The sequence below is a fragment of the Sciurus vulgaris genome (genome assembly GCF_902686455.1).
Source record: "Sciurus vulgaris genome assembly, chromosome: 2".
In the NCBI taxonomy this organism is placed as follows: Eukaryota; Metazoa; Chordata; class Mammalia; order Rodentia; family Sciuridae; genus Sciurus; species Sciurus vulgaris.
In genome coordinates, this window is record NC_136462.1 from 62835563 (window position 1) to 62853301 (window position 17739).

Consider the following 17739-nt stretch of genomic DNA (forward strand, 5'->3'; position numbering starts at 1 on the left):
ATATATACTATTCATCAAGTAGGTCACTTTCTCACCTATTCATATAATCAAGAGCCCTATCATTTTACAAACAACCACTCTCAAGAAGTAATGGTTATGCTTCCAAAGGTCAAAAATCAACATCAAAAAAGAAACAAATATCACCAAAATAACATTTCTTTAAGCATGGTAAATCTTATAAAGTGCAGCTGTTATAATACTCAAATCAGTTACAAAAAAAAAAAAAAATCAAAGCATTATTTACCCTCCCTGAGACTTCCATTCTGAGTTTAGACAAAAATTTCTTCTGTAAAGTTCCCAACAACTGTTACTACTTGAAATTTGTAATAATCTGATATTTTTTAAATAGACTTTCACTTTAATGAAAGTTGACTCTCAAAAGTGATTTTTATAATTTTCCAAAGGTTATTAAAACGAGATTCTACCTATAAAGACTGGTTTATTTTCACTCTAACAGGACCTTATTAAACCAAAATTATTTTGAAAATTTAAATGATTGGAATAGTTTGTGATCAATGAGAATGCTAACTCATGGACAAAAATATTAAATACATCTTAAAAGACTGGGGAGTAATTAAAACAATCAAAACTAAGATTAAGTTTTCCCCACCTTTTAAACTGATTCTTTTAAATAATTAAAAAACAACCATTTTAATTCTAATTTTTATAATTCAAGAAAATTTCCAAATACATTTAACACTGTTAACAGTGACTATGCTATTCTACTGAAGTACTTCTTATTCATTCATTCTCCCAAAAAACAGTTAACTAGTACTTTATTAATACCAGCTCTCAGTCTTTCAAGGAGTTCACAGTACTAAATACATGTTATCTTACAAAATTCTACTGAGAAAGGGAGGTAGCAATAATTTTCACACTATTACTAGCAAATAAAACCAGAAGTGTGGTTTGTGAGAGAACATAAAATAGAATCTGATTCCAAAATCTAAAATATTGCAAAATAATAGTATTAATTTATATTAATATAAATTCTATAAGCAATATATATGTAATCTGTGTATATTATGTATTTTAAATGAGGGGTTAAAAAAAAAAACTACCTCTGCCAAATGCCGTGTTTGGAACATCAAGTGCATAAGGATCTTTTTCTAAAAGTTCAAATTTAAACTCTGTTTCAGTTAATCTGTAAATAAAGAACAAACATCTCTAAGTTAAGATGGACACAAGAAGTACCCACATTTCAAAAAAATGCCACTAACAAATACTCTATCTCCATATCTGCATAGAGGAATACATCCTCAAAAATTATTCTGACCGAAACACCTTTCTCAACCTCTCAATACTTATTTTAGGGTAACCAGTTTCTTGTTGTCTAAGGATAGTGATGCTTTGTTGATGTTTAGTATTGTTCTGTTTTTTCCTCGAAACCAGACTGCAATGAGTACTATAAACACAATCCAAATTTTTGAAATGGAAAACCCCTCCGAGGTCAACAAGTTCAAGGCTATCATTTTAACTAAGAAAACTGAGGATAGGACTTTAAATGATTTGAGTTTAAATGTTGAAAGTACAGCATTACTGGATCTGAGTTATGTATGCTTTCTATTGTAATGTGATCCATAATTCCAATATAACATAAAACTGGAAATTCCATTAACTCGTTCTACTTTATCCTTCAACTTCTTACTCTTAAAAATGTAATATTTTAAAGGAATCTTATTCTAGCTTTTGACTATTAGACCGGAAATAAAATACTTAATTGTTTGGCTTTGATTTCTGAGAGTTGAAAATATAAGAAGACTGAAACTAATGTTCAACAATGTCAATAGTATAGTGTGGCAAGAAAGTAGAACTCTCAGAAGACTGATACTACCCTCAGTGAAAAGCATTTTACTCTTTCCTTCTGCTGCACACTCATTCTTCCCTTCATTTTATTATTGTATAACAATGCCACCTAATACAATGAAACCAGGAGACAAAAGAGACAACACTTACTTTCTCTACTTAGCTACATAGAAATGCTGCTACTATCAACATTACAGTATGTCAGAGATTCACCCTTTTTCCTTCCTTCCCTTTTTACCTCCCTCCACATATATGCTGGTTTACCAAAAAAAAAAAAAAAAAATATATATATATATATATATATATGTTATACTTAGAATCTATGAACAGTTTCCTGCAAGTGCCACTTCAATGACCTTACTAAAACAAGCATTTCAAACAATAATAAACAAACAAACAACAACAAAAACCAATCACATTTAGTAAAACTAATAGATATTCCACAATATGGATATGCTGAATCCATTGCAAATTTTGCTTATCATGATAAAAGTATTACTCAATTAATAAAATAACTAACAACAAAAGTAATAACTAATTTTAAGTTTTCATAATAGTCCCACCAAGATACTTACTTTTGTCTGTTGTGAGCATTTTCTTTCCTTAAATCATTGAGGTTTCTTTCAGCAGTTCGAGCTGCCAACTTAAAGAAATTAATACATTTTAAAAATACATTTAGGGGCTGGGGTTGTGGCTCAGTGGTAGAGCACTTGTCTAGCATGTGTGGGACGCTGGGTTTAATCTTCATTACCATATAGAAGTAAATAAATAAAATAAAGGAATTATATCCATATACAACTAAAAATTTTTAAAAATTAAAAAATACATTTATACAAACTTCAAATGAAAGAATAGCATAAATATCATAATAATGGAATAGAAATATCACAATCTCTTAAGTAAGTATCCATTTCAATAAACTCGAGGGAAAACATTTTAAATTTAGGGAATTACTTAAAAAGAGAATATGTTTCATGTAAGCAGAAGACATGAGCCTAAGGCTGGAGTTTAACTGTATACTTACTAATAAGTGTAACTACCTATACATGAAATCATGGATTAGCATTATTTGATGATATAAATATCTAAATTACAGGACAAGAGCCATGTAAAAACACACAAGCTTAGGGCAGTGGCAATGGAGACACAGGGTCCCCAGGCAGAGCAGCACTGTCTATTAAACTCACTTTAACTAGCCAAAAATTAAATTCTGTATATTTACAAAAAGCATAGCTTAAATATAGTTTAGTACCATCAGAAAAGATTCCACATGTACATAAAATATTCCAACAAGTACCTAATCAAATCTGTTCTAACAAATAACAAAGTTACACCAATGACAATTTTAGTTAGTAAAATGAAGAACAAAATTACTTCTAAATGTTTTCTAAACAATATAATATACCTTTTTTTTTTGGGCAATACTGGGGATTAAACCCAGGGGTACACTCTTATCACTAAGCTACATCCTCAGCTTTATTTATTTATTTTAGAGATAGGGTCTTACTAAGTTGCCTAATTTTTATATTGTATTTTTAATGTTGATTGCTTATATACTAAGAGTTTTTGTGTCTTGTAATTAAAATATATTAATTAAGAGCCAGGCATGGTGGCACATGCCTATAATCCAAGTAACTTGGAGGCTAAGGCAGAAGGCCCACCTGGGCAACTTAGTGAGACACTTTCTGACAATTAAAAATAAAAATGGCTGGGAATGTACAGCAATGGTAGAGTGCTCTTGGGCGCAATCTCTACTACTGAAAAAAATAAATAAAGACGGCAAATGATTACAGACTTTTGAAAAGCTTATAGCTTCAAAGGTTAGGTAAAAGTGTTTCATGAATTATTAGACTATAATCTAAAACCCTATATTTAAATACTGAATAATTATAATATATAAAGCATTATTTTAGGTACAGGTATCTTAGAAAAAGAAACAGTCCCTGACTTATGGAGTTTAACTCTTATGGTAAAAACAAATACAAATGACTACAGTAAATAATAGGCTACATGACAAAGGACATATAAAAACAAAGAACTACTTGAGATCAAAGGAAAACCAGATTAAATTTAACAGAATGAAGCAAAGAAATGCTTAGTGGAGAAAGTAACATCTGAAATGATAATCATAAAAAAGTAGGAAAAAAAAAAAACTAAAGGTTCATCAAATAAGAAAAGTTTTTACAAATTATGAATATATACCACTGACGTATTAAGAAAGCAATTTACAAATAGTAAGATATAATAGGATATCTTTTTTAACATATATACATACTTTTATGTTTCAATGAATTTTAAAAAAATGGATAAATGAAAGCAATATTGATGATTACTTCCTTGTACCTCTCAATACGGCCTGAACTTTTTAACATAATTTTACCACTGGTGAAATTCATAGAAAGTGTTTTTTTCTAAAATACTATCTTTATTTTCACTTAATTTAAATAAGTAATATATCATCTGAAAGGAATATGACAAAAGAGCCTTATGAAAATTTAAAACTTACCCAATTATCATGTGCTTTTTTCTCATGGGAAATAACCTGAAAAAGAAAGTCATTAAAATACTGACACTTTTTTCTTAAGTAAAAACCATTCACATCCTCCACTATGATTTAGTGCACAACTCAAAATACTCTTAGCATCTCAGAAGAGTAAGGAAGCAACATTTTTAAAACAAATTTTTACGTAAACACGACCTAATCTATCAGCCACTCTGGAAAGCAGTGTGGAGATTCCTTAGAAAACTTGGAATGGAACCACCATTTGACCCAGCTATCCCACTCCTTGGCCTATACCCAAAGGACTTAAAATCAGCATACTACCTAGATGCAGCCACATCAATGTTCATAGCTGCTCAATTCACAATAGCCAGATTGTGGAACCAACCTAGATGTCCTTCAATTGATAAATGAATAAAGAAACTGTGGTATATATATACAATGGAATATTACTCAGCCATAAAGAATGATAAAATTATGGCATCTGCAGGCAAATGGATGAAATTGGAAAATATCATGCTAAGTGAGATAAGCCAATCTCAAAAAACCAAAGAACGAATGATCTCGCTGATAAGAGGATGATGACATAATGGGGGGAGGGTGGGGTTAGTGTTAGGGTTAGAGTTAGGGTTAGGGAGGGGGGCAAGAATGGAGGAAGGAAGGACTGTATAGAGGGAAAAGAGGGGTGGGAGGGGTGAGGGGAAGGGAAAAATAACAGAATGAATCAAACAACATTGCCCTGTGTAAATTTATGATTACACAAATGGTATGCCTTTATGCCATGTACAAACACAGAAACAACATGTATCCCATTTGTTTACAATTAAAAAAAAAATTTTAAGTAATCAATGAAAAAAAAATTCTATGTATTGATGTATGATGATTATACGTAATAGTGGAATTTGTTATGTCATATTTATACATGCTTATAACATAATTTGCTCAATCTCCTTCCCCAGTATTTTCCCTTTTCCTTCCCTCCTTTCTACCCCATTCACTTGCTCTATTCCACTGATCTCCCTTCTATAATTGTCATTATTATTATTAATTAGTGCATTATTATTATATATATCATTATATATATGCATATATATATGCACAGGATTAATTATGGAATATTTGTACATGGACAGAGCATAATTTGGTATATCTACCATACTTTTAAAACAAAAACTGAATGTAAAAACAAAGTTTTTGTATAGTACATCTACTTTATGCAATAATCAACTGCAAGAGTTTCCAATTAACAGACAACTAGTCTGACTGAACGTGAAAGTCCAATGCTGATATATACTTATTTATGCAACATTCCCAAAGAAGCAGGAAACTTTAAATAAGATTTTTTATCTTAGAATCTTTGGTTCCCTAGAAATGTTCCACAGCTATACACAATACCTCAAGGAAAGTATACAACTGGCAAAGTAATTATATTTCTACATCAATTCAAACAAATCAGAATTGTTTTTTTTTTTTTCTAAGTGAGATCCATTTATTTCTTTTGTCATTGCCAAACATTCCCCAAGTCTTACCAGAAATTAACATAGCTTCTTCATTTCTCCTCCCTGTCAACCCTCATCTACTGAAAGAGTTTTAAGGCTGCAACTACCAATAAAAATATAGTGTAGACATTCCATTTCCTTCACTTGTTTCAAAACTACCTATTCTAATAGGCAGTATCTAATTCAGGTTTCAATGCTCCCTTGTTTGAAAGTGGTCTTCCCAAAAGCCCATATGTGAAAGCTATTCAGAGGAGCACAGACAACAGAGTTAAAGGGTGGTAACGGCCTTCAGAATTTTAAAAGGTAGTATTCATCCATATCAAGTTTAATTTTTTAAGTGGCATATGCCACAAAATAGGCAAGAATGTATAAGACCAACACTAATGCAAAAGGGGAAAGAGAATCCAGAAACACGACAATGATGCTCTAACCAAAGCTCCAGAGAAAGCCACCCTCAAAGGGAAGAGTTCATTAACCAGGTAAGCATGAGGTACAGAAAAAGAACTTTACTTTCCAGCTCCAGATTAATACCTACATCTGGTATCAAAGTATCAGAATATAAAGAGGAAAGTTCATATATAAAAGAGGGTAGAAGGGCTGGGGAGATAGCTCAGTCAGTAAAATGCTTGCCTTGCAAGCACAAGGCCATAGGTTCGATTCCCAGCACCACAAAAAAAAAAGAGGGTAGAAGGACAATATTCTCAGAAAATTCAGACACAGGTTGGCTAAAAAGGATGGATAAGGACTTGCAAGGATATAGAATAACAGGCGAGGTAAAGTCCAGGGCAGAAGGAATGCACACCATGATTTCCAATCTTAATGGCATTACCAGGAGCAGTAGGCTACTGTGTCAGGGGCAATGTGACATTTCTCAATCCTTAGAATCAATAGAGCAAAAGCAAGCTTCAGGAGGGCATCATCGCAACAGATGAGACTTCAGGCACCAGAAAGTTTGGAGCAGTATTTATTGCTTCTTCTACTTTTTTCCTTCTAGTTATTTTAATGTTTGGGCCACATTACTCCTAAGGTTGCTTTCATGCCTGTGGGTCTAGTCAATCACTGCTACTTGGTACAAATTATTTCCCAGTATAACCAGTGGAGGGAGATTCTAGCTTTTTCATGCTAAGTCCTTTTCTTACTTTCAATCCTAAAACCGTATTGAGGACACACAACAGCCTCCATAAAGTTTTGCTTCCCAAGAGGACAGAGTAACCTACTACATAACTCACAACAGTTCTAGCTTCTACAACAATATCACAAATACAAAGTGATAAACCAGTTACGGTTTTAAAAAATTAGTTTGGAATTGTTTTATAAGCTAGATGATGGAATGGCTACTAAATCAATGGAGCTTCCAAGAACATTCAAACCCCAGGAAGGAAAAGACAACCAAACAGGTTTCTTAATCTTGTATAGGGCAAGAGGGGCATATTCTTGGCCTTAAGAGGGAGCTCTCTGAGCAAGAGAAGAGAAAAAAACAAGACTCCAGTGAAGAATAGTAGGAAAACCTACTAAAAGGGGAAAGAGGGAGAATGAAAGTGAACAAGTAGAGAAAATAGTGAAATTTACATAGGAGAAAGGAGCTGAGAAAGTCACAGCCTTACACAAACAGTTGAGAGCATCTTCACTCAGCCCCACGACTCAGGCCTCCCCACACAGGTCCCTGTGAAAAGAGCATTACATTCACTCTCCTAGGAGCATTTTCACTGACGGCTTATTCCTTGCTTGTTTATGATTCGTCTTTGGGGGCTTTCCTTTCTGGAACTGTGCTGGCACTGGTTCCTCTCTGATTCCTTACAGGAGGTCAACACCACCTGTTCCTCATTATTTCTCTTCTGATCCTTTGCTACTCTAAGACTCAGCTCAGTTTCAGGAAGCTCAATGCCAGGCTGCTGCCGTCTTCTAAGAGACCTTCTGCTCCTGTGCTGCTGCCTCCACTTTTCTTCTTCTTGTTGCCACTGCTTTATCTTCATCGGCTTTTCAAAGCTTTTGGTTGTTGCTGGGTTTACAACAAACCAGTTCTCAGCATGGACAGAGTTGATGTGATACTTGACACCACTCTCTGACACAAATTCTTTCTGACATAGAAGACACTTGTATTTTCCAGCCACAAAGTTCCCCAATGTACAAGAGCCCAGGTGAGCTTTAAGGCCAGATGTACTACTGCAGACAGCCTCACAACCCTGGTTAGGACACTGAATACAATGATACTTCTTGATATCTGTCTTCCATTTGTGTAGTACTTCCTGGCTGAAGGTAGGTAGCCCAGGGTGAGTATATTTTAACTTCGGATCATCATGTACCAGACCCTGAAGCACCTTCCTCTTAGGCCACTCCTTGGCCAGTTCAGCAGAGGCCAGTCCCTGCAAGTGGGACACAGCTATCTTGACAGAACGCCTCTGAACTCGCCCTCTACTTTTTGACTCCAGGCTCATCTCCTTTAAGCACTCTGGTTGTCCTGACTCTGGAAAGAAGGAGATAGGTCCATGCTCTGACCTCAGGTGATACTCAAGTCCAGCCTTTGATCTATATGGTTTTCCACAGTGATGACACTTCAGGGTCATCTTTTCCAGCTCTGTAGCCACATTGCCACATTTTCTAACATGGTATAGATATCCCATAATGCTGGCGAAGGTACTGGAGCAACTCTCACACATGCACCTGAGCTTTCCCAGTCTCTTTAGGACTATTCGAAGCCATTTCCTCTCACTTGGTTCATCTATTTCATCTCCGGCCTTCAAAATGGGCAAACTCTTATGATTCGCCATGACATAATACTTCATCCCTGCCAGTGAATGAAGTTGTTTCCCACAATGATGGCAAGTAAATATTTCCTGTTTGCAGTTTTCCATGTGTTTCTTTAAACCCTCTATGGCCTTCCTCCCCACTGCCTGGCAGGTGGGACAGAAAACACTGCCTTTATCCATGATTTCTAAGTACCACTGTTCCTCCAAACTGCCTGCTGCATAAACCGGTGGTTCCTTCCAATACGACGAGCCTGGGATTGGGATTAGACTGAGTTTTAGGCCATTGCTTCCTCTCATAACGCTTATGCTTCTTCTGAGGAAATTCACCATAATCTTCATCTTCTTCCTGCTTGGGTTTCCTTTTTCCCTTTGTTGATACTCCTCCTGACCCTTCAGTACAAAAAGTTCCAGCTGGTTTGATTCTTCTCATTTTCATTCGGAAGGATGCTGGAAAATCACTCACTGGTTCACATGAAGAGGCAGATGATGAGCCAATTAAGGAGTCATCGTGAGGGATAGTGTACTGGAAACTGTTATCCTTTATGGAGCACTGGGTCCAGCTAGTCTTACCTCCCACGATCCTGGTGCTCCTCTGCTACTTAAAGGATATGGGTCCCAGGTAGCAGGGACTGCACAGAGTCTGGAAGACATCACTCCCTCTCCACACCTAACAATTTCACCCAAGGGCTCTGGCCAGACCAACGCCATTTCCACTTTCCTTGCCTCTCCCGGATGTGGCCCAGAATTGTTTTAATTATACAAACACAAACACATTCACAGAGACATGCACAGGTACACATACATACATACATACCTGCCCCTGATAAGAATGAATGGTTCTCTCCAATTCTTCTTCAAGATCTTTAGCTCGCTTTCTGTAAGAAGCAAATAATTATTCTACTACAGTATCAATAAATGAGAGCACAAACTCTCCACTAAAAAATATTAAAACACCTAGACTGCTGTATTTCATATAAAATAACTCCAGAGTTCCACATTAAGAAATAATTACCTTCAAGAGATTCTAAAGTATATTTTTTCCTGATATAATTTTAACCTTAATTAAGCTTTAAGGGTACAACTATTTGGGTTTCTCTAAAGCAAAGGTCATGTGAAGATTTATACAGTCCATTTTTTTTTTTTATTTTTAAGAACCATTATCCTGGGAGATTAATTCAGATGTCCGTAATCTTCATAGAACTCTAGTAAATTAACAACCTTTGCATGTTAGAATGTTACTTGGTGTCTTTATAAAACTAACAAGGTAATTCCTTCTTTTGGATAAAACCCAAACTTACTCTTCTTAAGGGAAAATGAAGTATCACAACTATTTAGGATACTGTTATACCTTCCCTCATTTTTCCTCTACATTTTCTATTATTTCCTTGGATCCAGTGGAGTGAACCAAGTTAAAAACTAGATGTTTAGTCTTACAAACTTATTCAGTACACTAATTGTGATTTTTTTTTTGAGCATGCTTACTGAATTCATTAATATTGCATATATTGTTCCCCATTTGAACCAAAGAAGATCTTGAACTAATGTCTAGCCTTAAATTTCTTCAATTAACATAAAACAGGTTTTATCCATATTCAAATGTGAGATTTTAAAATCACATACCCTGAAAAGAAAACATTTCTCCTTTCTTTTATATTTTTTGTATAAATGAATAATAGCAAGAAATCTGAATAAAAAGTAATGAAGTAAAATTACGTCATTTATTTTTGGTCACATTAGTATTTTTTCTAATACTGAATTTTTAGATACCCTTCCCACCTCAAAGAGTATTTAATACCTATAGGTCTCCAGCTCTTCAGCTGCATGGCTGATCTTTTCATCCACTTTGGAAAGTTTCTCCTCTTTCTCTAACCGGTAGTTTTCCTCTACTGTTAATTTCCTTCAAATAAAATGTTTTATTTCTTTTAATACATGTCATACAATAACCAATTACATATTTTTTTATTCTATCAAAACTGGTGCTTCCCATTAGACAATTTCCATAATACCATTACAGCGAACATCATACCCAAGGGAAAAAAGTGCCTGTGTAAATATTTCTGGTGTGAAATTAAATCATATAAACTGAGAACTGTGAAGTATTGTGCCTATACAATACTACTAACATAATAGTCTCAGGAGTTTCTACATTAATTTATCACAAACATAAGATTACCTAAGGTAAATATTAAAAACTCTTATGACTATGTATCAGGTATTCTGCTTTCATTAATAATAAATACATTTGTTAGTTACCAACTAATAAACTGTGTTTTAGTAACTTACTAATATGATAGTTAAAATACATAGTAGGTTTATGGACCAAGACAATAATAATAATAATAATAGTAGTAGTAGTAGTAATACTAGTCCTACTTAGGACTCTTAGTTCTTTTAGTAGTAATATAATAGGTAACTTTTGAGCCATTAAGTCATTAATATGAACTAGAAACTTCTTAAGCCTTTGTTAATCATTACCACAGCTCTACAAGGGTACTATTGCTATTTCTATTTTGCATAAATGAAAATGAAGCACAGAAACTAAATACAATCATGCATTGCTTAACAGTAGGGATACAAACTAAGAAATGCATCATTAGGTAATTTCATCACTATGTTTACATCGGAATGTACTTGTGTAAATTAAGAAGTCTAAAAATCAGAAGGTGACAAAAATCTTATGAGACCACTTACCATATATGTGGTTCAACCACAATGTCATTATATGGCATGTCACTTTAATAGGATCGGGGCTCGGAGCTCACAAGTGACTCTTTATACTACATTATCCATATTATTTTACATAGTATCACTAATAACATTGATCTCTTAAGAAATATTTATCAAGCCAGGTACAGTGGTGCATGCCTGAAATTCTAAAAACTTGGGAGGCTGAGGCAGGAGGATCACAAGTTCAAGGCCAGTCTCAGCAATCTAGCAAGGTCCTAAGCAACTTAGTGAAACTCTGTCTCAAAATAAGAAATAAAAAAGGGCTGGCATATAGCTCAGTAATAAGTAACATGCCCCTGGGCTTAATCCATAACACACACACACACACACACAAAAAGTAATATTTGAGAATCTTCTCCGTTGTGAACTTATGGAAATACTACAGGGTACAAGTAAATGTTTGATATTCTACATACTAAATACCTATTGCTTAGAAAGTATTCCCCTAAGTCACTAGGTAAATGACACTGCCATTTACTAAAAAAAGGAACACTTGGGAGCAATTTGTGTATGAGAAACCTGTATTTTACATGCATCAGAGAAGGTATCAATGGATAGTTCAATCAAGAGTATCCAATCAGATTCCCCAGCCTGGCCTGCCAGTATTAGAGATTTTAAGGCAATAATGTGTTGACTATTTACTATAAGTTAAAGAGGATTTTGTGAACTAGCTTGGGAATTCCAACATCATTTATATTTTCTTCCTTGAACATCAAATAATTTTCTTAAAAATAAACCCATTAAATATAATCCAATCATAAATTGAGAAATTTCAATAATTATAGATCTTGAATATATTTCATAATACGTTTAAAGCTATTACACTTGTCATTCAATGGAGTTACCTTAGCAAAATAATTTTATTACCTGTGAAGTTTCATTTCATTTTCTTGATATAGTTCAGTCATTACTTTAAGTTTCTGCTGAAGCTTCTGATTCTCACTTTCAAACTGTGTATTTTCTGACTGCAAAGATGCTTGTTCAGTCTGAAGATTTTTAATATGTTCTAAATAAAATTTTGAAATGTTATAATTAAAGGAGTACATATTTTGAGTTGTACAACAACATTTTAGAAAAATAAAATTACGAAAGTAATAAACTAAACTTTTAAACTCTTCAACAACAATAGAAAATCTGTAAGGTATTCTATATATGTGAATTCTTTTTAATACTTTAAGAAGTTATATACATTGTTTTTCAATTTTTTAATTATTATTATTTATTTATAAGATTCTCAAAACATTCAACATTCAATTCTAGCAATCAATTTTCTTTTTTAATTTTTACCATATATATTTATTTAGCCTCAGAAGCAAAGATATTCACACACTGAAGGTGAAAGGATGGGAAAAAACATATTTCTCACATGGATCACATAAACAAGCAGGGCTTTCTATCCTCATATCAGATAAAGTGAACTTTAAGCCAAAGTTAATCAGAAGGGACAAAGAAGGACATTTCATACTTCTTAAGGGAATTATATATCAACAAGACATAACAATCAAAAATATTCATGCCCCAAACAATGGAGCATCTACATACATCAAACAAACCCATCTCAATCTCAAAAATTAAATAGACCACAACACAATAATATTGGATAACTTTAAAATGCCTGTCTCCACTGAATAGATCCTCCAAATAAAAACTAAAGAAAGAAGCTATAGAAGTAAAAAATACAATTGATAATTTAGACTTAGCAGACATATGTAGAATATTTCATCCATCAATGAGTGTTTCTTCTCAGCAACACATGGATTCTTCTCTAATATAGGCCATGTTATGCAAGCTATCACAAATGCTGGCATACAATTATAATATTAACAATATTTTTAGCATCTATAGGGTTATTTTAATAACTTTCCACTGTTACTAATTTTTGTGTCCCTGCCTTTATTACACTTGTTGATTTTTATCAAATTATAGTCATATTATTTCTTCCCTATTTCATATATTTCTGCTCCTACTCTTATTTTTTCCTTCATACTACATAATTTGAAAATAATTTCTTAGTTTCTTTTTGATACAAGTACTTTAGGTTATAAATGTTCATCTGAGTATTGTTTCATGCCAGAGATCCTGATATTTTAGCTTTTATTATCACTTAGTTCAAAGCACTTTTTAATTACTTTTCTTGTACTTTCTTCCTTGACCTCTGAGATACTTATAAGTGTGATATTTAATTTTGAAATAGCTGCCATGGGGGTACAGTTCTATATATCTTAGTGTGATTGATTTCTAATGTAATAAATCACGCAGGAAACACAGTCTGCATGATTTCAAATTCTACAAAAGTAATGGAAATACTTTTTATATTGATTATATTGGTTATATAAATGTCAAAATTGATGAAACAGGGGATAGGGCTTGGGATAGGAATGGTGATAGAATGAATCAGGCATTATTACCCTATGTGCATATATGATTACATGACCTGTTTAACTCTACATCATGTACAATCAGACAAATGAGAAGTTATACTCCATTTATGTATGTCAAAATGCATTCTACTATCATGTATAACTAATGAGAACAAATTTAAGAAATATGAAAAAAAAGAACAACAATAAATGTTGGCGAGGATATGGGGGAAAAGTACACTCATACATTGCTGTAGGGACTGCAAATTGGTGCAATCACTATAGAAAGCAGTATGGCGACTCCTCAGAAAACATGGAATGGAACCATCATTTGATCCAGTTATCTCATTCCTCAGCATATACCCAAGGGACTTAAAAAATCGGTATACTATAGTGATGCAACCACATCAATGTTTATAGAAGCTCAATTCATAAGAGCTAAGCTATGGAATCAATTTAGGTTTCCTTTAACAGCTGAATGGATAAAGAAAATGTGGTATATATACACAATGGAATATTATTCGGCCATGAAGAAGAATGAAACAATGGCATTTGCTAGTAAATGGATGGAACTGGAGACTACCACGCGAAGTGCAATGAGCCAATTCCAAAAAACCAAATGTCCAATGTTTTCTCTGATATGGAGATGATAACATACAACAAGGGGAGGAGAAGGGAAGAATAGAAGTTCACTGGATTAGACAAAGGGGAATGAAGGGAAGGAAGGGAGAAGGGATGGGAAAGGAAAGACAGTAGAATGAATCAAACATAACTTTCCTATGTTCATGTATGAATACATGACCAGTGTTAACTCCACATCATGTACAACCATAAGAATGGAAAGTTATAGTCCATGTATGTATGTAATATATCAAAATACAATTCTACTGTCATGTATAACTAAAAACAAAATTTTTTTTTAAGAAATTATATGAAGAGATAGGGTAACTGGTAAGTAAATTCCTTACTAATGGCACTTTCTATCAAAATACAGAACTATATACCTATTAAAACAGCTTCCTTGAAAGTAGAGTTTCTATCATTTCCGTATGTAAATCTTCTTTGGCTGGTTTACATGTGTCAACACCTTATGTAACATAAAACTAATGTTTTTCAAAGTTCAATAATAATCCAACTACCACAATCATGTGAGGAGGGCTATGGTAATGATTTCAGTATCCAGAGTTTGGGATTTTAGAATAGTATTTTATTATGAATACAGTTCATCTATTACAGAAATTTTTGAAAAGACAGATAAGTAAAAAACAGAAAATAAATATGAACCCAAAATCCCATATTTAGGATTAACCATTGCTTACATTTTAATGTCCTTCCAGTCTTTTTTTTTCTCTTTTGGTACCAGGGATTAAACCCAAGGGAACTTAACCTCTGAGCCACATCCCCAGCCCTTATTTTAGGTTGTTATTTAGAGATAGGGTCTTGCTAAATTGCTTAGAGCCTCACTAAGTTGCTGAGGCTGACTTTGAAGTTGCAATCCTCCTGCCTCAGCCTCCAAAGCCACTGGGATTACAGGTATGCACCAACGTGCCCAGTCTTCTGGGGTTTTTTGTTTGTTTGTTTGTTTTTTAATATGACACTTATGAAAATTAAAATTTTTTTTTTTACAAAATGAGATGCTAACTTAAAATTTTTTGAACACAACTGAAAGAACTTATTTACTTTTTTAAAATATAAACATTATCAGCATACAAATAGAAAGATTTTCTCTTTTTATTTTTGCTTTTGACACAGTATCTCTTTGTTTTGCTCAGGCTAGCCTAGACTCACAATTCTCCTGCTTCATTCTTCCGAGCAGCTGGAATTACAGGCAAATCCACTGTGCCCAGCTCAATGAAAAGAAAAACTTCATTTCTACAGGTCTAACATCACTCCTATATGTGCTAATGAACTATGTTAAATATATATTAAGGACGTAAACCATATTGCTACTAGTATCAACACTCAATTTTGCAATTAAAAGTTTTAACCAAAGTTTCAATTCCCTATTTATCAACATCTAAAACTATAACACACATATAAATAATACTGTAACTCATGGTTTTATATGTTTTTAAAAACTTTCATTATTTTAATTTCACATAAATATAAAAGAAACTGGGAAGGCTTAACCAACAACAACAGATAACACGACTAATTTTTCACAAATAGCCAAAAAAAGCAAAAGTAAAAACAATGAAACTGAATATTTTAAAAACTGATTCAATAAATTTATTCTCTATAAGAAAATATATTTATTCAGAAAAACTGTTAAGGTATATAGGTTACTTACCTGTAAGGTCTTCCTTTGTTTTATCTACTTCAGACAATTGAGTATAAATTTGATTTCTTTCTCCTTCTAAGGTTTTTAAAGAAGCATTTAACTTTAAAGAATAGGAAAGAAGAGCAATATCAGTTATACAACACACACATACACACCTCAATATGCCACCCACAACCCTTCTGCAGCTATTTTATCACGTTGATGAAATTATCACTTAGAACACAGACATTAACAATGCAGCTTCCATATTAGAAAGCTAGCAAAATCATGAATATTTCAGGCTCAGGACGGGGATACAGAAAAGCAGTGAATGCTTTTCACTGGATTCTTAAAGAGAGGTCACTTTTATTTTATTTACTTTTAAAACAAATTTTGATTAAAGCAACATTCAAACTACACTTCCAAGACTTTACATTCATCATCAAAAATCAGGATACTACTACTAAGGCAGAAGAAAGAAGGAATAAACCAGAAGAAAATGAACCTAGCATTTACTTCTCAAAATAAGATATAGAGCTATAGGGATAAGAAAATAGTAAGACCAGAAGAAAAGAATGCACCAAAGGAAATATGAGATAAAACAGGGTAAACATTTTAAATATATTCCTTCTCTGAAGAAAAAAGTACAGAACTTGAAAACTTTCATTTTAACAAATTCTAAAAATTAACTATGAATTTCAAAAGTTAATCCAAAAACAAAAAAGCAATTGATAAACTTTTGATCATTTCTTAAATATACTTACATAGGAACAGTAAAACAAACTTTTAAAATAGTCACTAAGGACACATGAGTTTAATCTATGTTCTCTTTCTTCTACAATATTCTTTATATTTACATAATAATGCAAACCTTAGCTGCATAAACCAGCTTCTTCAAAGCTCCTTTTGGCTGATTATCTACAGTGAGAAACAAAAGCATGATTATTTGGGAAAACAGCATAATACTACAATAGACATCCAAATGATTGTTAGTTCACGTAACTAGAGCCCTGAAATACCTCTTCTTGATACAATAAAGAATTTGGTATAAGGCAGAACAACCTTGGACCTGTTCCCAGGGAGCTAAATAATAAAAACACTGGAAGTACCATATCATTTTAAAATGTTGTCAGCATTAACTCCAAGAATAGAGTTATAACAAGTATTGAGCATTCACCTTAATATAGATCAGAGACTCTCCAACCATTCTTGGAACCCTACAACACCCAAAATATGAGAACTATAACCCAAAGGAAAAAAAAAAAAATTAAATAAGCATGGGTTCTATTAGCAAAATAATTGTTTCTTACATGATAAAGTACAAGTAAAAAAAACATGTACAGAACTTTACTAGAATCCCCCTTATCTGTGGTTGTGTTTTCTGTGACTTTTGTGGTTATGTAAACAATCAGAAATATTAAATGGAAACTTCCATAAACAATTCACAATTCACAAAGTTTTAAGCTGCATGCCATCCTGAGTAATATGAAATCTCATGCTGTCATTTCTGTTTTCTGCCTGAGATGCAAATCATCTCTTTGTGTAGAGTATCCATGCTGTATTTACTACCTGCTCATTAGTCACTTAGGAGCCATCTTAATTTCTGGATAACCTATTGCAGTATCATAAGTGAGGGAAACCACCTTGACATAACTTTTACTATGTGAATTACATGAACTTTCCTAATTATTCTATTCTATTATTACTATTATAAGTCTGTTACTATGCCTAATTTATAAATTTAAAATTCTGTCAAAGACATGTAGGTTTAAGAGAAAACACAGTAAATATAGGTTTTAGTACTAACTTTTCTCAGGCATCCACAAGGGGCTTAGAAAAT

At 33.2% G+C, this 17739-nt stretch overlaps 1 protein-coding gene and 1 pseudogene across 17 annotated transcripts in view; both read right to left on the reverse strand.

Moving 5' to 3' along the window:
- The window catches only part of MIA2 (MIA SH3 domain ER export factor 2), a 112249-nt gene that overhangs the window by 24088 nt on the left and 70422 nt on the right, over nt 1-17739 (reverse strand). For all 16 annotated transcript variants that reach the window (XM_079119483.1, XM_079119482.1, XM_079119481.1 and 13 more), the window contains 8 exons: nt 16771-16817; nt 15930-16020; nt 12147-12285; nt 10348-10449; nt 9367-9427; nt 4313-4348; nt 2382-2449; nt 1062-1144 (listed from right to left, as the gene is read on the reverse strand). In XM_079119483.1, coding sequence (XP_078975609.1) covers nt 1062-1144; nt 2382-2449; nt 4313-4348; nt 9367-9427; nt 10348-10449; nt 12147-12285; nt 15930-16020; nt 16771-16817 — 627 coding nt within the window. The remainder of the gene's footprint in view (nt 1-1061; nt 1145-2381; nt 2450-4312; nt 4349-9366; nt 9428-10347; nt 10450-12146; nt 12286-15929; nt 16021-16770; nt 16818-17739) is intronic.
- On the reverse strand, nt 6491-9360 carry LOC306649056 (zinc finger protein 512-like; annotated as a pseudogene). Its single transcript has one exon. The product of its transcript is annotated as a zinc finger protein 512-like (transcript).